Source organism: Geotrypetes seraphini, chromosome 6 (assembly GCF_902459505.1).
Source record: "Geotrypetes seraphini chromosome 6, aGeoSer1.1, whole genome shotgun sequence".
Taxonomy (NCBI): Eukaryota; Metazoa; Chordata; class Amphibia; order Gymnophiona; family Dermophiidae; genus Geotrypetes; species Geotrypetes seraphini.
The window spans coordinates 147,024,747-147,043,028 of record NC_047089.1 but is presented as its reverse complement, the minus strand read 5'-3'; the positions used below and the strand labels follow the sequence as shown (position 1 = coordinate 147,043,028).

General features: G+C 42.5%; 1 protein-coding gene across 8 annotated transcripts in view; it reads right to left on the bottom strand.

Annotated features, from left to right (window-relative positions):
- Window positions 1–7,055: 7,055 nt before the first annotated feature.
- Window positions 7,056–18,282, bottom strand: part of LOC117362265 (interleukin-1 receptor type 1-like) — a 104,494-nt gene continuing 93,267 nt past the window's right edge. For all 8 annotated transcript variants that reach the window (XM_033948403.1, XM_033948405.1, XM_033948409.1 and 5 more), the window contains one exon: window positions 7,056–7,819. In XM_033948403.1, the coding sequence (XP_033804294.1) occupies window positions 7,425–7,819 (395 nt within the window). In that variant the 3' untranslated portion in view covers window positions 7,056–7,424. The remainder of the gene's footprint in view (window positions 7,820–18,282) is intronic.

Here is an 18,282-nt window from a genome sequence, read left to right as displayed (position 1 = left end):
AAACCGTTTTGATCATGTCTCTTTACCTATAAATTACAATATTATTATTAAGACTTAGCCAAAAGGAAAGATTTATAAACTATAAAGAGTTTTATCTCATGCAAAATTGTCATTTTTTTAATAAGAAGGAATTAACTATTCTTTCTGAGGCCCTCCAAGTACCTACAAATCCAAAATGTGGCCCTGCAAAGGGTTTGAGTTTGAGACCACTGGTTTAGAGGATGAAGAACTTATGTGCACGACAGAAGAGCAGGACTTGGGTGTGATTGTATGTGATAATCTTAAGGTGGCCAAACAGGTTGAAAAGGTGAAGGTGAAAGCTAAAAGGATGGTAGGGTGCTTAGGAAGAGATATGGCCAGTAGGAAAAAGGAGGTATTGATGTCCCTGTATAAAACACTGGTGAGACCTCATTTAGAATATTGTATACAATTCGTACTTTGAAGGAAAGGCGGGTGAGGGGAGATATGATAGAGATGTTTAAATACCTATGTGGCATAAATGTGCATGAGTTGAGTCTCTTTTATTTGAAAGGAAGCTCAAGAATGAGAGGGAATAGGATGAAGTTAAGAGGTGATAGGCTCAAAAGTAATCTAAGGAAATACTTTTTTTACAGAAAGGGTGGTAGATGTGTGAACAGTCTTCAGGAAGAGGTGGTGGAGACCAAAACTGTGTCTGAATTCAAGAAAGCATGGAATAGGCATGTGAGATCTCTTAGAGAGGAAGAGATAATGGTTACTGTGGATGGGCAGACTAGATGGGCCATTTGGCTTTTATCTGCCATCTTGTTTCTATGTATAAGGGCTTTTCTAAAAATTACCACAGGCGTTACTTGTGCAGTACTGCCCAATTTCCTATTCGAATCGATTCCCTTTTTTTAAAAAAAATAGGCCTTGCCGATTCGGTGCCCATGGATTGGCTGCTGTTGCTTCAGGGTGGGGTTACGCGTGGCACGGATTGTATCTGAGGTGTGTGAGTGGGTGTTGTATGTGCGTGTGGGTGTGAGTTGTGAGTGGGTGTTGCTCCCCTTCGGGGAGAGAGCTGGTAGGTGATTGGTGGGCGGGTTAGTTCCCTCACTTCCTATGGTAGCTCGCGGCTGGTGAGGGAAACGGTGGGTGAGAGAAGATTAGGCCCCCTTCTACTAAACCGCACTAGCGGTTTGTATTGCCGGGAGCCGCAAATGCTGTGCATTGTTCCTGATTCTCATAGAGTTCCTATGAGCATCAGGAGCTGCGCACAGCATTCAGCGCGGCTCCCGGTGATAAAAACCACTAGTGAGGTTTAGTAGAAGGGGGCCTAGTCTAGAAACGGTTCTGTGTGTCCCCCCCCCTTGTTGTCTGTCACCGCCTTTATGGTGAAGAAGCCTGCGAAGGAGCAGGATGAGGTCTGGGGTTGGCGAGTACAGGAGCTGGGCTCCAGCCTGCCCAACCGCCACTGCTTTGAGTGTGAACAGCATGGGGTGACGTAAATTGATGTCACTGTTGGAAGCTTTGTGTGCACCTCCTGTTCCAGCCTCTTGTGAGTATCATCTAATAGGAGTCTCAGGGTATTAATAATCATCTCGGCTGGTAATAGGGCTTATTCTGTTCCTATATGTATTCCCTCTTTCCCTATCATAGTAATGGCACTGTCTGTTCTGTGCCCTTTCTGTGAATTCTAACAGTATTGCTAACACCATAAATGTCCGCAGAAAAAAAACATTATTGGCCCTGTACTTAGTTATGCCTGCCCACAATTCTTACATGGATTGATTGCTTCCCTACATCAGCTTTAAAAAAATGAGCAAAAAGAACAAACTTTTTTGTTTATTTTGTTTACACCACACCGCCTGTGTGGGTAGGAGAGGGCAAATGGGGTGAAGAGACTATAAAATAAACCCACTAGGATGTTTGGAAAAAAACACCCAATTGGGAAGGAAAATAAAATCGAATAATCGATTCAATAGGCTGAATTGAATCAAATCGAAATTTTTTTTCCTGAATCGGGCAGCACTACTATGCAGAATATATTTCTATGTGATCCACATGTAAGCATGTTCTGAGTCAAATTAGGGCAAAGCGTGGGTCAAGTTGCTAATTATTTTATAAAATGAATACTAACATTTATGCATACTCCCAAGCAGGTATAATAGCTGCAGGTAAATAAAAACAGGCACCTAACACTAGCTTGACAGGATAGATATCTACATGTGTACTTAAGCATGAGCACTTATGTCAGCCATAAATCTGGTGTAACTCCTCATGTGTAAGGGGCTGAATCTACAAACAACACCCCAATTGTAGGCAGCGATAGACGTTTTACTGCCGTCTTACTAGCCAATCGGGATGCACGTTTAAAAAAAAAAAAAAAAAATCCATGCAGCAAAGAATGCCTACAATATAGGCATCTGACTTGCACCTACAGAGGCATCTAGGCACACCTACCAATGCCCAAGGTTGACGTGTGCGTGGCTTCCACCAGAAGTGGCCTCTATGTCTCCTTATTCCTCTATGTCTCCGTAGGTATGAGACAGACGCTTTAAATGTAGACCTGTAAAACGCTGGCCTATTTTTAAGGCGTCTGTTAGAGAGAAAAAAAAAAAAAAGACATGATTCTCTGATTGACATGTGATCGGCGGCCACTTCTTAGGTGGCCACTGAAATTGGCATCCTTTAGAATCAGACCCTAAATGTCAGATATTCACGTGTGTTATAGCATTCTTAAAAGTTACCTGCTTCAGTAGAAATATGGCAGTTACCCACAAATGCGTGCATGTATGTGTGTATATGACATCATTCCAAATATAGAGACTACATTGTAGGATTTTTTTGGGGGGGCAGTTCTATAATCTATCCCATTTTCTACAATTAAGATAATAAGGTTCTATTATAACAATCATGGATATAGGCCTTAGTTTTATTCCTATCTGAAATTTATGCTATCAATTCCCTGAACAGGAAGACAAGTTGTTTATAAAAAGGAACATAGAAACATGATGGCAGATAAAGGCTAAATGGTCCATCCAGTCTGCCCAAGCATTATTAAGCATTATTAAGGCTATGCTAGAGAAAAGACGAAGAATGTGAATTACATTGTTCTTGAAATGTTCTTTATTGTAAGACAAAATCAAAGCAAGTGCATCTAATATGGAAAACATCCACTGTAGAAGGCAACTGGCCCATATGGTAGCAACGGACCCGACATGGTCTGTGTTTCAGCTCTTGAGAGCCTTCCTCAGGGGGTCCTGGAGATATAGAAATATGTATATTTCTAAGAGAGACTAAACGAATTATGTGCTACCCTAGTAATATGTGAACGTGATTTTAGGGTGAACTGAATAAAACGTGGGACATTTAGCTGATGTGAACATAGTGAAATAGAGAAAATTTCTGAATATTTGAGTGAACAATTTTTTTGTGAAGAATGGTGTATCTGTGCATTCCAGAGAAATGAGTAGAAGTAGTACTGCCAATAAATGACAGGTGGTAGGGTGCGAGCAGTGGTGGTGATGTGCCAACTGGTACGAGTGAGTACTAGTTAAAAATAGGATAATATGTGGTTATACATACCAGCACAGGTAAGCACAGGATCAGAATACTAAGGCGGATGTAAATACCAATACAAATAAAAAATCTCCTGGTAAAAGAAACCACATATAATAAAACGTGTGCGACTTTAGAGAAATTGAATGGAAAACCAAATGTCAAAATGTACATTGCTCAAGTGAGTAGAAAATGGAATTAAAAAGTAGAGAATTCCAAACAAACTAAAATGATATAACAATTATCTAAAAATTATTTTAAAATTGTCTAAAAAGGAGGAACAACTATGACCATACTAGGAACCATCAAAATGCCAAAGAGACCAAGAACCAATCTGTTTTGAAACAACTAGAGAGCTATAGAAGGGATTAACCAAATAGTGAAAAGCCCCCTTATATTTTAAGGTTGTTTGACAAATAAACATCCAAAAGCTTTAAAACAATGTTCCATTTAGGCTGGTATCATGAAAACGTAAGAAACATATAAAAGCATAATTATAGCCAATATGAAAAGAGGACCAGTTTGTCTTGGGCCCGACCTTGATAGCAGACTTTAGTGAAAGAAAAGCTGCTCGTTTAAACCCCAGTGTAAACAGTTTGGACTGATGTCCCATGTAAAACCTTGAATCAAACCTTAAATACAAACAATGATATAATATATAAACAAGATGTGAAGGACAAAGCCAAACTCTAAGGCGCTAGCACATTGCTGTCTATAATGAAGGCTGTGCAAATATTGCCAGCATTCATACTCATGATCCAATGTTAACTACTGGAATTTATTAATCAGCTGCTGTTATCCCTTTTTTCCTTAGATTTAGAAAGCTGCACAGCACATTCTATGAATCAGCTAGAAATACTATATTTATACACTGACTAAGCTAAAAAAGAATTTATTTTTCACAACTTGCATCTAACAGTTAAGATCTAAATGATGATTCTAGTGCAATGTGTCTAGAGGTCCTGAACTCTAGTTTATTATTTGGGGGTCTTGTATCGCAACCAACAAGTTGTTTGCAGAAAACTGTCAATCATGTTTTCCAGTCGGTTCTCTGAAAGTGAAGTTAACAGATATTTCCTGTTTCCAAGCTCAGGGAGAAAGAAGCTTCATGGCCTCTCACCCTGATATCGCCTGGTTTATTAAAGAGGATCTGCAGCTGCACCCTCCGGTTCGTTTCCCTTTCCCTTCCTGGAACCTTAACATTCTGTTGCAAAGACTTGGTATTGCTCTGTATGAGTCCTTAAGGGAGGCTGTCCTTTTGGATTTTACAGTCAAGACAAGTGTTCCTGGTGGCAATTATGTTAGTGAGATGTATTTCTAAGATACAAGCTCTTTCCTGCAGGGATCTATGCCTTAGGATTATGGAAGCTGGGCTTTTTCCGTCTTTCTTACCAAAAATAGTCTTGGCCTTACTCATGAATCTTAAAGTCTGTTTGCTTGTTTTTTACCCTACAGGGTCTAAGAAAAGATATAGAATACTGCATTTGCTGGATGTCAAGAGTGCTTCTTCGGTTCCTCAAAGTTACCAATGAGTATTCTCATATCAGACCACCCTTTGGTTCTGCAAAAGATTAGAGAAACTGGGCCTCTTCTCCCTCGAACAGAGGAGATTGAGAGGGGACATGATCGAAACATTCAAGGTACTGAAGGGGACAGACTTAGTAAGATAAGGACAGGTTGTTCACCCTCTCCAAGGTAGGGAGAACGAGAGGGCACTCTCTATAGTTGAAAGGGGATAAATTCTGTACAAACGTAAGGAAGTTCTTCTTTACCCAGGGAGTGCTAGAAAACTGGAATGCTCTTCTGGAGTCTGAAATAGGGGAAAACACCCTCCAGGGAATCAAGACAAAGTTAGACAAGTTCCTGCTGAACAAGGACGTGTTCTGGTAGGGCTAGTCTCAGTTAGGGCGCTGGTCTTGACCAAAGGGCTGCTGGGCATGATGGACCACTGCTCTGACCCAGCAGCGGTGGCAATTCTTATGTTCTTATGTTTAGTCATGCCAAAAAAGGACAGCATCAACAGATATCAGAAGAATCTTAGTGGAGAAATCTAGCAATCTACGAAGGACTCCAATAAGCAATATGCATAACAAAATATGTAGATTGACAGATGAAAGCTGACAAACTAGAATGAGCCGAAGAGTTCCAGAAAGAAATCCAATCAAAATCTGCAGTATTTATTGTAGCTCCTTTTGATTATGTATGTTTTTACTGTAATCCGCTTAGACATTAAGTGGAGAAGGAATTTTTTTAAATAAACAAACAAATAGGTGACACCTGCAAGCATAGGGGCTATTGGGGTGGTGTACAGTAGGTTTTACGTGAGTTTTTCAGGGCTCCTTATACACTGTAAGGGGATTATGGTAAGCTGAGTACCTAGGACCCTTTATGTGAAGTCCACTGTAGTGTCCCCTAGGGTGCCCCACTACTCTGCTGGGATGTCTGTGTGGCTAGTCTACTAAAAATGCTGACTCCTATATCCCAATGGCTTGTTTTGTATTTTTTCATTTGGATGTTTTGTTTTCCAAAAATGGTCAAAAAAGATAGACACACTAAGGGTGAACATGTCTAGAAAGATCATTTTCAGAACCGCAAAATGTCTATTTTCTCTACCAGATTTTTGGACGCACTTCACAAAATGTTCAAACTTGGACTTAGAAGTCATATCGAAATGGCCCTCAATACCACCTATCAAGCCTCCAGCCAATGTCTGGGATCTCAATGTAGTACTGTCTGCTCTTAAGAAGTTTGAGAGAGCAAGTTGTGAGTGGCTCAGGAGACTTCATATTTGGAAAATGATTTTTCTCATAGCCCTCATGTATGCAAGCTGGGTCTGTAAACTCCAAGAACTAGTATTGGATCCACTATATACAAGATTCTACCATGACAGAGTAATCCTTTGAACTCGTTCCAAATTTCTGCCTAAAGTCATCTTGGAATTCCATATAACTAAAGTCCACTAAAATATGACTGTTTGCTATCAGGCTGCTTCAGAGGCTTTTCTATCTCTTAAATTAAATTAATTTTATTTTTAAATTTTTTTAAATCTTATTTCATTATTTCTATTTTCTATTTATTTGATTTTTGATCTTGGAAATGTATTATATATTGTTATTACATATTTTTAGTTTATCAGGTACTTTAGCTAGATTTTGAGCCTTCGGGACAGATAGGGTAGTTTCTCTCAATTACATAATTTCATTTTTGTTTGATACATTATAAACCGCTCAGGTCAGTAAAATGCAGGAGAGGTATATCAAATCTTAAATAACCATAAACATCCCCCGATTTATATTCTGATGAGTTTATATTAGAGAATATATGGTAATGTGAATTCCCCTATATCCTTATATGTATTTCACAAAAGGCTCCAAAATCAGTAGAGCATTTTGTAAAATATTCTGTAAAATGTGAATATGAACTTAGACATCCCAATTCCCACCAAGACACCTTTTGCAAAATCGGGCTTCACATAAGTGCCCCGATACATTTTGTTGAGAAACTGTTCTCTTCAAATTCAATATTTATGAAATTCATTGCAGTGAGGCATTTTTATTTAAAAGTGCAAAAGTTTTACTTAAAAAGCTACATACATATGAAAGATTTTTCTTTCAAAAATAGTTTTAATATTAAAAAAACAACTGTATATTGTGTGCAATGTATATACATCTCAGACTATTACCGTATTAACAGTACAATTTTCACAGTGCCACAGAAAGCAGCTTCAAAATCTGTAGTGTTTGGGCACCCAATAAACTTCTTTGCATTGTGTGATGGAAGCAAAGTCTTTTGGGATTCATGAATACAGTTCGATTAAAAGGGTAACCTTATGAATATAAACAAGGTAGTAACATGAATTAAAACACATTAAAAATAATCTTCAGTAGACATGAATTATAAAAACTTTAAGCATCCTTTATAGTGTGGGATTCACTTGGCGGTATTGAATTGGAAAGCAATGTTTGTGTAGACAAACCCTTCGCTGGTGGCATCCGATACCTCACATTTTTCCAGAATCTTGTATATGGTAGAAGAGAACTATCGGTGAAATTTCCTTTCCATCTGATGACTCCTTGCTTCTGTTTGATGTATTTAATAGATTCTGGCATATTTTTATAGTCCATTGTCTTTTCCAATTCTATCAGGATAGCTTTGACTTTATTGCTGACAAGGGCGTCATATAATGCTATTTGCTGCTCAAATACATTTTCAAAGAAGTTATCTCTTGAATTTATTCCTGCTAAAATTATTATTAATCTTCTGCATTCATTCATGGTTTTATCAACAACATCAGCAATGGCTGTAAATAAGAAAAAACAATGAACAAAATGAAAAGGTTGGAGCAATTGAAATGGTCAAGCATTTCATTTCCTGTGGTAACGGTTCCTTAATAATTTATCGTTTTCTGAATTTTCTGATTGGTTTAGATTGTCAATATTATTTAATGTGTGTATATTCCTAGATTTCTATCCTCCAATTTCAACAGAATATTAGAAAATTGCACACCCTAGGTTGGTAAAAACATGTAGATTGTGGAACAATATGTTTTTACCTACATTCAGCAAAGAGATTCCCAAGGCAAGCATGCATAGCAGGCATAAAGTTCAAAGCTATCTTTATACTGTGGCATGTTGAGAACTGTTCATCCAAATGAAAATTACATCATACATATCTCATTCCATGAATATATGCTAGCAATATTACATAAATAATAAGTAATAAGTCTTGTATCATATCAAATTCTGACCACCTGGAGGTCCTGACATTTAGCTGGGGCCACTTGATAACAATGATCATAATATGATACAGATGTGATATAATGTCTGACGTGCACACAGGAAATTCAGTACAATAGTATTTAACTTTTAAAAAAGGAGACTGTGGGGCTCATAATCGAAAGTCAAAAACGTCCAAAAAGCAGCCTAAGTCGGTACTTGGACGAACATTGTCAAAATACATCCAAGTGCCGATAATAAAAACAGGTTTTAGACGCATTTCTAAACGACCTAGGCCTTTATAGTGCTGCTGAACAACCATAGCTAAACGGGGAATTTCAGGAGGAGTGTCGAGGGCGGGAGTTGGCTGTGGGCAGGACGTGGGCCGGCTTAGACTTAGTCGTACTGCATAACCAAAAGTTATACAGAACAGGATCGACGGAACTTGGACGTTGTGACTTAGACCATTTAAAATATGGTCTAAGTCACAAAAACCCACCTAAAGTCACCAGATAAGCACAAACACATAATACAGACCCCCCCACACAATACCCCAGTGATCACCGACCCCCCCAACCCCATAAAAATCATAATTACACATTTAAAATTCAGCCTCCAGACCATCATCACCTGGCAGCCCGGCATAGGAAAGCCTAGTTGACCTGCACAGAGGCATCTTAAGCCGTCTTGAGGGTGGGTTAGAGACCCATGGAGAGGAGGCCCCATGCCCATAAGCCCCTGTAATCACTGCATTGATACTGAAACATGTACACTCCCCTGTACACCCCCAAAACCCTTTTGTACTGGCATATAAGTGGCTTCTGCAGCCATAAGGGCTATTGGGGTGGTAGATAAGTGGGTCTAGGGGGTTCTGGAGGTGGTTTGGGGGGCTCACCATGACCTATAATGGAGCTGTAGTGAGATGATGACATGGCACCCTTTTTGTGAAGTTCATAGCAGTGCCCTGTGAGGTATCTCACTATTTAGGTGCCATATCTGGGTGTTCAGTCCATCACTTTGCAGCCCCCTCCCATGCCCAACAGAGCTTGTTCTAGGCGTTTTTGACTTGGATCAAAAGTTGGACGAAAATGTGGTATAAAGATGGATGATTTAGCGGTTTGGACGATCAGATCAGCAGGACGCATAGTTACATGATTTTCGAAATGAAAAAAAATTTGGACGTATTTTTCGAAAATGTGTCCTAAGCTATTTTTTACTTTGGACGACTTGAGACTTGAACAAAAACGGACTTAGACGTTCCTTTCGATTATGCCCTTCTATGATAACATGAAGAGAATGGTATAAAAGAAATTTAGAGAAGCAGTTGCAAAAGGTCAAAAATTTTCATCAGGCATGAATGGTTTCAAAAATACCATCCTGGATGCACAGATCAGATATATTCTATATATTAAAAAAAGGAAGAAGAATTTGACTGAAAATAATAGGAAACAGCAAAAGTAATGGCAAATCAAATGCAATGCGCTGATAAGAAAGGCAAAGAGACTTTGAAAAAAACATTGCACTGGAGGCAAAAAACATATAGTAAAACCATTTTTTAGATATATTAAAAGCAAGACGTGAGGAAACAAATTAGTTAGACTGCTAGATCACTGTTCTTCAACTGCCGGTCTGTGGACCGGTGCCGGTCCGCAGGAAATTTCTGCCGGTCTACGCAGGGCCAACGAGATTGATGAACTTCAATTTCCTGACAGTCCGCGCAGGGCCAGCGAGATCAACGAGATGTCATTTCCAGCTGGTCTGTGCAGGGCCGGAGAGATCATGGGGAGCCTCTGACAGTGGCTTTCTCCCCTCTCAGCAGCTCTCCTTACTTACCAGCGCAGAGATTCAAGAAGGCAGCCTTGGGGCTTTTGCTGAGCCTCTGATGATGTAACTTCCTCTTTCCTCAGAGGCTGCGCGACCCAAAGGAACCGAGGCTGCCTTAGTGAATCATTGCGCTGGCAAGTAAGGAGAGCTGCTGGGAGGAGAGAAAGCCACTGTTGGAGGCTGGTAAACTGCAAGGCAAAAAAAAAAAAAAAAGGGACAGCTGCTACTGGACCTGGAAGGAACGAGAAGGAGAGATGCTGCTGGAAAGGGAAGAGGGAAAGGAGTATGGGAAGCTGCTGGACAAGGGGAAAAAAAGGGACAGCTGCTACTGGACCTGGAGAGAGGGATAAGGAGAGATGCTGCTGGGAGGGGAGGAGGGAAAGGAGTCTGGGAAGCTGCTGGACAAAGGAAAAAAAGGGACAGCTGCTACTGGACCTGGAGGGAAGGAGAAGGAGAGATGCTGTTGGGAGGGGAAGAAGGGAAGAGAATTACTGCTGGACAGGAGGAGGACAGAAGGGAGAAGGAAAAAAGGAAGGAAACAGCTGGCAGGGAGATTAGAGGAGGGGAAGGGGAGAGACAGGCATGAGAAAGTAGAGAGATTGGTGATGGCAAGGAGTTAGCAGAGAGGGACAACGATGCTAGATCTGGTGTAGGAGAGATAAAAATGAAGAGAACAGTGAAGCTTGAATGAATCATGCAAAAAGGAGAGAGGGGGCACAGGCTGGATGGAAAGGGGAGAGGGGCATAGAAAGAAGACAGATACCATATGGAAGGGGGAGAGGACAGACAGTGGATGGAAGGGGCAGATGCTGGATTGAAGAGACAGAGAGGGCAGACGCTGGAAGGAAGAGAGTGAAAAGAAAATGACAGCAGAAACCAGCGATGACAAAAGGTAGAAAAAATAGTTTTCCAGTGGAACCTTGGTTTACGACAGGGGTCTCAAAGTCCCTCCTTGAGGGCCGCAATCCAGTCGGGTTTTCAGGATTTCCCCAATGAATATGCATGAGGTCTATGTGCATGCACTGCTTTCAATGCATATTCATTGGGGAAATCCTGAAAACCCGACTGGATTACGGCCCTCAAGGAGGGACTTTGAGATCCCTGGTTTACGAGCATAATTCGTTCCAGAAGCATGCTCGTAAACCAATATACTCGTATATCAAAGCGAGTTGCCCCATAGGAAATAATGGAAACTCGCTTTGATACGTTCCCCCTCCACCAAGGCCAGCGGCGCTGCTCCCCTTCCGCTCGCAAAGGCTCCCCCCCTGCGCGAACCGGCACCCCCCACCCTAACTTGAACTTACCCCCCCATCTGGCACCGGTACGCAGCCCACAGGACATGCCGGTGCCACTAGAAGTTCTTCCTGCCTCTGTCGGCCTTGAGCATGCGCAGATGCATGCTCAAGGCCCAGCAGAGGCAGGAAGATCTTCTAGCAGCACCGGCACGTCCTGTGGGATGTGTGCCTGTGCCAGACGAGGGGTAAGTTCAAGTTGTTCAGGCGGGGGAGGGGGGTGCCGGTTCGAGCGGGGAGGAGCGATGCCGGTTATCGGGGGGGGGGGGGGGTGCTCGTAAATCGAGTCAACACTCGGTTTATGAGACAAGTTTTGTGAGAATGTTTTGCTCGTCTTGCAAAACACTTGCAGACCGGGTTACTCGCAAACCGAGGTTTGACTGTATTTCTATTTTGTGATTAGAACATATCAGATTTGAAATATATATCCTGCTAGAGCTGGTGTTAGACATAACTGGAGACTGCAAAGCCCAGGCAGTGCATCTTTAGCTTCCAGCTGGCTTAGGGCTCTCTCTGGCCATGGGGCAGTTGCCCTAGTTGCACTCCCCTAACACTATTCCTGTCATGTGAGACTGCAGTATTCGGTTAGCATGATATTTCTGTGTAGCATTCTGGAATAATTTGGCTTATTCAGTTTTCCTGATAGTAGAGGGGATATATGTGAAAGGGAGGGGAGACAGGGGTTTTGTTGATTCTTGCTCTGTATTATTTGTATTTATAAAATGACAATTGTACAGAATATTGTTTCTTTTTATACTTTAATAAAATACATTCAATATAAAATCATAATTGAAGCTTGTGCGGAAGGGATCAGATGATTTGCGGGGACCGAGCTCATGGAGACGGGGTGGAAACGGGGGTTTTAAATTTCAGTCCTAGTAGTTTTCTGGTCCACAAAATAATTATTTTATTTCCGCCGATCCATAGGTGTAAAAAGGTTGAAGAACACTGTGCTAGATGACTGAGGGGAGAAAGGGGCACACACAGCGAAGACAAAGCCATAGTGGAGAGATTAAATGAATTCTTTGCTTTAGTCTTCACCGAGGAAGATGTTGAGGAGATATCAGTGCCAGAAATGATATTCAATATTGATGAATCAGAGAAACTGAAACAAATCTCTGCAGCACTGGAAGATGTAATTGGGCTATTTGACAAACTGAAGAGTAGCAAATCACCTGGAGAAGATGGTATACACTCCAGAATACTGACACAATTGAAAAAGGAACTTGCAGAGATTGGAGGATGGCCAGTGTAACACCAGTTTTGAAAAGGGTTCCAGAAGTGATCTGGGAAATTATAGACCAGATAGTCTAATGTTGGTGCAGGGCAAAATGGTAGAGATTAGTGCTGCCCGATTTCCAATTTGAATCAATTCACTGATTCACTTCAGGTGAATCGATTCAAATCGATTCGTATTTCAAATAAATCGGTCTCTCCGATTCGGGGCCCAACCCTCCTCCCTGTGCTATTAACGTAAAGCTACCGCTCCAGCTGTTGGACAGTTTCTGTCTCTAAGGCAGGAGACTGTGTTTCAGTGCTATATAGTGGTAGAGAGGTTGCCTTTCACAGCTTCAGCTCGCTACAAGTAGCTAATTAACCAATTAACCTCAGTCTAACTTCCAACTTCTACCAAATCCTTTAACTTTCTACCTAACCAGCAAGCACCTAAAACTTTCACACTAACCAGGCAGACCTCACCAGTCACTCTATCCTCAAGCATTTAACCAGGCAGACCACTCTATCCTCATACCTTTCAATCAGGCAGCCCCTTCTAGCCCACTGGTAAACAGGCAGCCTTAACAAACAATTAACTGTCTACCTCTATCCCTCAAACTTTAACACTATCTGACCAATAACTAACTGACTACCTCTATCCCTCAAACCTCTACACTATCTAACATAAAACTATCAACCCCTATCCTAACAGAAAATTAAAAAAATAAATAAATAAAAAATATTTATAATTAATTATAAAAACATCTTTTTTTTATTATGGCAGGAAGGACCAGAAGCAACAAGAGTTCAATCAAGCCAGGCTGTCCAGTCACCGAGGGTATCCAGGGGGTGGCTACGGTACTCGTACAGACAGAGGGGAAACGAGGACGAAGTGCAGAGGTCTCTGTACAGACCGAGGCCATCCCCCCCCCCCCACAAAGTTGTCTACAGTCTCCACACAGACGGAAGCAACGGAGCAGCTAGATGACAGCCTTTTGCTGGAGCTAAGGAACCTGAGAGAAGAGGTCTAGCGCCTACGAAGCATTCGTGACGACGAGACCTTCATCGACGGAGTCATCCAAGAGCTGTCCCAGATCACCAATCAGGAACCCATACCCACGACACCCAAAGCAACCAAGCCAGCAACCAATCCTGCTACCTTGAGACCAACCACCGGAATACAGGAGGAGACTGGAGACGGTGACTCCTGGCAGCTGGTAACTTCCTCCACAGGAAAACACAGAAGACCTTCCTCATCTTCTGTTTCTTTCTCTCACATACAGGGCTGTTCTACATCGACCCCGCAAATCACCTTGAGGAACAGATTCCAGCTACTACAGGAAGTATCTGACAACGAGGTACAGGGAGTTGTTCAGCAGAAGGCCCCAGTTCCGGAGACAACAGGTCGACCCACCCCTAAGAAGCGCAGAGTGGTAGTGATCGGGGATTCGCAACTGAGGGGCACCGAGGGACAAATCTGCAGATCAGACATACAATCAAGAGAGGTTTGCTGTTTGCCGGGGGCCAAGATTCGGGATGTAACCGCTTGCCTGGACAGACTCATCAAGCCCCAGGACCACTTCCCTATGCTTCTCATCCATGTTGGAACAAATGACACTGCAAGGAACACCCAGGAGAGCGTACAAGAAGAGTTTAGAGCCCTGGGTGAGAAGCTGAGGAGGATGGAAGCACAGGTGGTCTTCTCCTCGATCCTCCCAGTGAGGGGTAAAGGTAGAGCCAGGGATGAGCGCATCCAGAGGGCTAATGACTGGCTGCGAGGATGGTGCAAGGAGATGAACTTCGGGTTTCTGCACCATGGAGAGGCGCTACAAGGACTACAAGGTTCAGACGGGCTACACCTGACCAGAAGAGGGAAGAACGTCCTTGGACACCGACTAGCCCGCCTACTTCACAGGGCTTTAAACTAGGTAAGTTGGGGGAGGGTACAGGCTCAATCAACCCACCTGGCGAGCTAGGCTGCCAACACTTTTTGGAGACTGGGGTAAGTGGACACCGAAATTCTGGGTCCAGGACTGGGGCGAGTACACACATTTCCGAGTCTGGGGTGGGTACATGTTGTGATTTGGGGTCTAGGGAGGGTACACACCTTGCAAATTGTACCAAAAGAGTCCAAATAGCTCAGGCGAGAATTCCCCCACAGGGTACACACATTTCTGTGTCTGGGGTAGATGCTCACATTAAAACTAGCACTAAAAGCGAACATGCGACATGGAAAGCCATGTACGTCAACGCCCACAGTTTGGGCAACAAGATCCTAGAATTAGAGACTGAAATGAGGAACGCTGACCTGGATGTGGTGGCGATATCTGAGACCTGGCTCACGGACTCCCACGGATGGGACATGGTCATACCCGGCTACAATTTACTTCGCCGTGACAGGGAGGACAAAATGGGAGGAGGTGTAGCACTATATACTAAAGATGACATTAAAGTCACCAGAATTGCAGATGTCAGGTACACAGGGGAATCCCTTTGGGTAAATTTGGCCAGGGGGAAAGTCAAATGCCTGTATCTTGGCGTAATATACAGACCCCCAAGACAACAGGAAGACCTGGATAGGGAATTGATCGGAGACATAGAGAATATCACCTTGCGTGGGGATACAGTACTGTTAGGTGACTTCAATATGCCTGGTGTGGATTGGAACACACTTTCCTCTGCATCCAGCAGCAGCAGGAGGCTATTGAACTCTATGAAGGGAGCAAGACTGAAACAACTGGTACTGGAGCCAACAAGGGAGCAGGCAATACTGGACCTGTTACTTACCAATGGCGAAAGTGTCACAGAGGTCTCAGTGGGCGAAGCGTTGGCCTCCAGTGACCACAATATGGTATGGTTCAATCTCAAAAAGGGGTTCGCCAAATCTTTTTTTTTTTTTTTTAGTTCAATGATTTTATTGAATATTATAGGAATTATAAACAGAAGGCAGTTCAAACATATAGAATCATAATAAAAATCATGTATCAAATATTCGTATCTACAATCATTTGAATAAAACTAGATTAATGAAAAGGATCCAGAGTATCTGGAACTGCTTAGAAAAGGAACAGAAGAAGACAGAGAAGCAGGAGGGATAAGAGAAAGAGAGAGAAAGATAAAGGAAGAGAGAGAGAATGAGAAATAGAGAGAGATAGAGAGAGAGAAAGAGAGAGGCAGAAGTGTCTATAGAGCAGAACGAACATATGAATCTAAGAATGGCCAAGGTGATTTGTTTCGTGTCAAGTTTGTGGAAGATCGAGAAAACAATTTCTTCTCATATGCATAAGATTCAAATTTGTGGTACATACTTAAAGAGTTCCACCAAAAAGTGTAGTCTAGCAATGAGGATGATTTCCAGTTTTTCAGAATATGCATTAGAGCTGTCACGAACATGGTGTCAATGAGTTTAGGCGGGCAATTTGATTGTGCAAAACATGGGTGTTGAGAACGAAGAATTATAATGTCCATGGAGATCACTTCTGAACATTTAGTGATAGATTTTATGGTATCCCAAATACGAAGCCAAAAGGAGTGAACCATATTGCAGTGGAAAAGCATGTGATCGAGAGTTCCGGGTGCTTTCAGACAGTTCCAACAGGTAGAGTCTTGTTGTAGATTCGCTTTCCATTTACGATATGGAGTCCATACTGCATTCCACATAACAAAGTACATTGATTGTGAAACTCTGGATGATAAAAGAGGACGATTTGTGGAAGACCAGAAGAGTTCCCAATCTATTTCAGAAAGCGTGGTTTTCAAAATAGAGTCCCAATGGTTCATAGATTGAGTTGAAAAAGTGAAGAAGTGATCTCTTAGTATACCATAAAAAAGAGATATTGCCTTACCCTTCAGTAAAGCCAGAGTAGACCAATGACGAACAGTATGAATAGAGGTCATAAAATCAGGGCGTATATGTATATTATCTAATATTCCAGTAAGCATAAGCCATTGTGATCGTACAGAGGATGGGAGTGAGTATGTGGAACGGAAAATATCAAAGGGGACAAAAGAATTAGAGGAGATCAATTGATGAACAAACCAAATCTAACACATTGACCAAGGTCCTAAGCTTCAAGGATGCCAACTTCGAGGGCATGGGAGAATTCATCCATCAAGCGCTACAAAACCAAGCGGTAACAGATAACGTAGAAGAAATGTGGTCAGCTCTGAAAGATACCATACAGGAGGCAACCAACCAATATATAAAATCAGTAAGTAAACGGCGAAGGAACAATAGGCCACAGTGGTTCTCTGCGGAGATCTCGGGCCTCATAAAAGAGAAGAAAAGAGCGTTCATTTCTTACAAACAATCAGGGAATCAGGACTCGAGAGAAGACTACCTGGCCAAGGCAAGAGCCGTCAAAACAGCAGTTAGAAAGGCCAAATTCCGAAACGAGGAGACGTTAGCGAAGAACATCAAGAAGGGCGATAAATCCTTCTTCAGGTATATTAGCGACAGAAACAGAAACACAGGCGGGATAGTACGCCTTAGGAAACCAGACGGGAACTATATAGAAGCGGACTCGGAAAAGGCTAAACTTTTAAACGAATACTTCTGTTCGGTCTTCACCCGCGAGGAGCCGGGATCTGGCCCTCTGCTACAGACAAGGGATAGTTCAGTAGACCCGTTTAGTAGCTTCAAGTTTACGCCAGGCAGTGTCTACTGTGAGCTGTCTAAACTCAAGGTTAACAAAGCGATGGGGCCAAACAACCTACACCCCAGGGTGCTCAGGGAGTTAAGTGATGTCTTGGCGGAACCACTATCCGTGCTCTTCAATCTCTCCCTTAGTACGGGTATAGTCCCGTTGGACTGGAAAACTGCTAACGTCATTCCACTCCACAAAAAAGGTTGCAGAATGGAGACTGCAAACTATAGACCGGTGAGTCTCACATCAATAGTGAGCAAGCTGATGGAAACTCTAATCAAACGTCAATTGGATACAATCCTGAACGAGGAGAATCTACGGGATCCCCGTCAACATGGATTTACTATGGGGAGATCCTGCCAATCCAACCTGATCAGCTTCTTTGACTGGGTGACGAGGAAGCTGGATGTTGGGGAGCCCCTGGATATCGTATACTTAGACTTCAGCAAAGCTTTCGATAGCGTACCACACCGCAGGCTGTTGAGCAAAATGAGTTCTATAGGATTGGGTGACACTTTGACAAAATGGGTTGAGAACTGGCTTGGAGGCAGGCTTCAGCGGGTGGTGGTGAACGGCACCCCCTCTGAAATGACGGAGGTGATCAGTGGAGTGCCGCAGGGCTCGGACTTGGGCCCGATCCTGTTCAATATCTTTATAAGAGACTTGGCAGAAGGGCTTCGAGGTAAAATAACGTTATTCGCAGATGACACCAAACTATGCAATGTAGTAGAAAGGAGTGCAACGGTCAAAAACTCAATGTCCGACAATATGACGCACGACCTACTCCTATTGGAGCGCTGGTCTAGGATCTGGCAACTAGGTTTCAATGCCAAAAAATGCAAAGTCATGCACCTTGGCAGCCAAAATCCATGCAAAAGTTACACCCTTAATGGCGAGATCCTAGCAAGGACTGTAGCAGAACGGGACTTAGGGGTGATCATCAGTGAAGACATGAAGACTGCCAATCAAGTGGAGCAGGCTAGACAAGGCTAGACAAGGCTAGACAAATTATAGGGTGTATACGTAGGGGTTTCGTCACTCATAAGCCTGAAGTCATTATGCCATTGTATA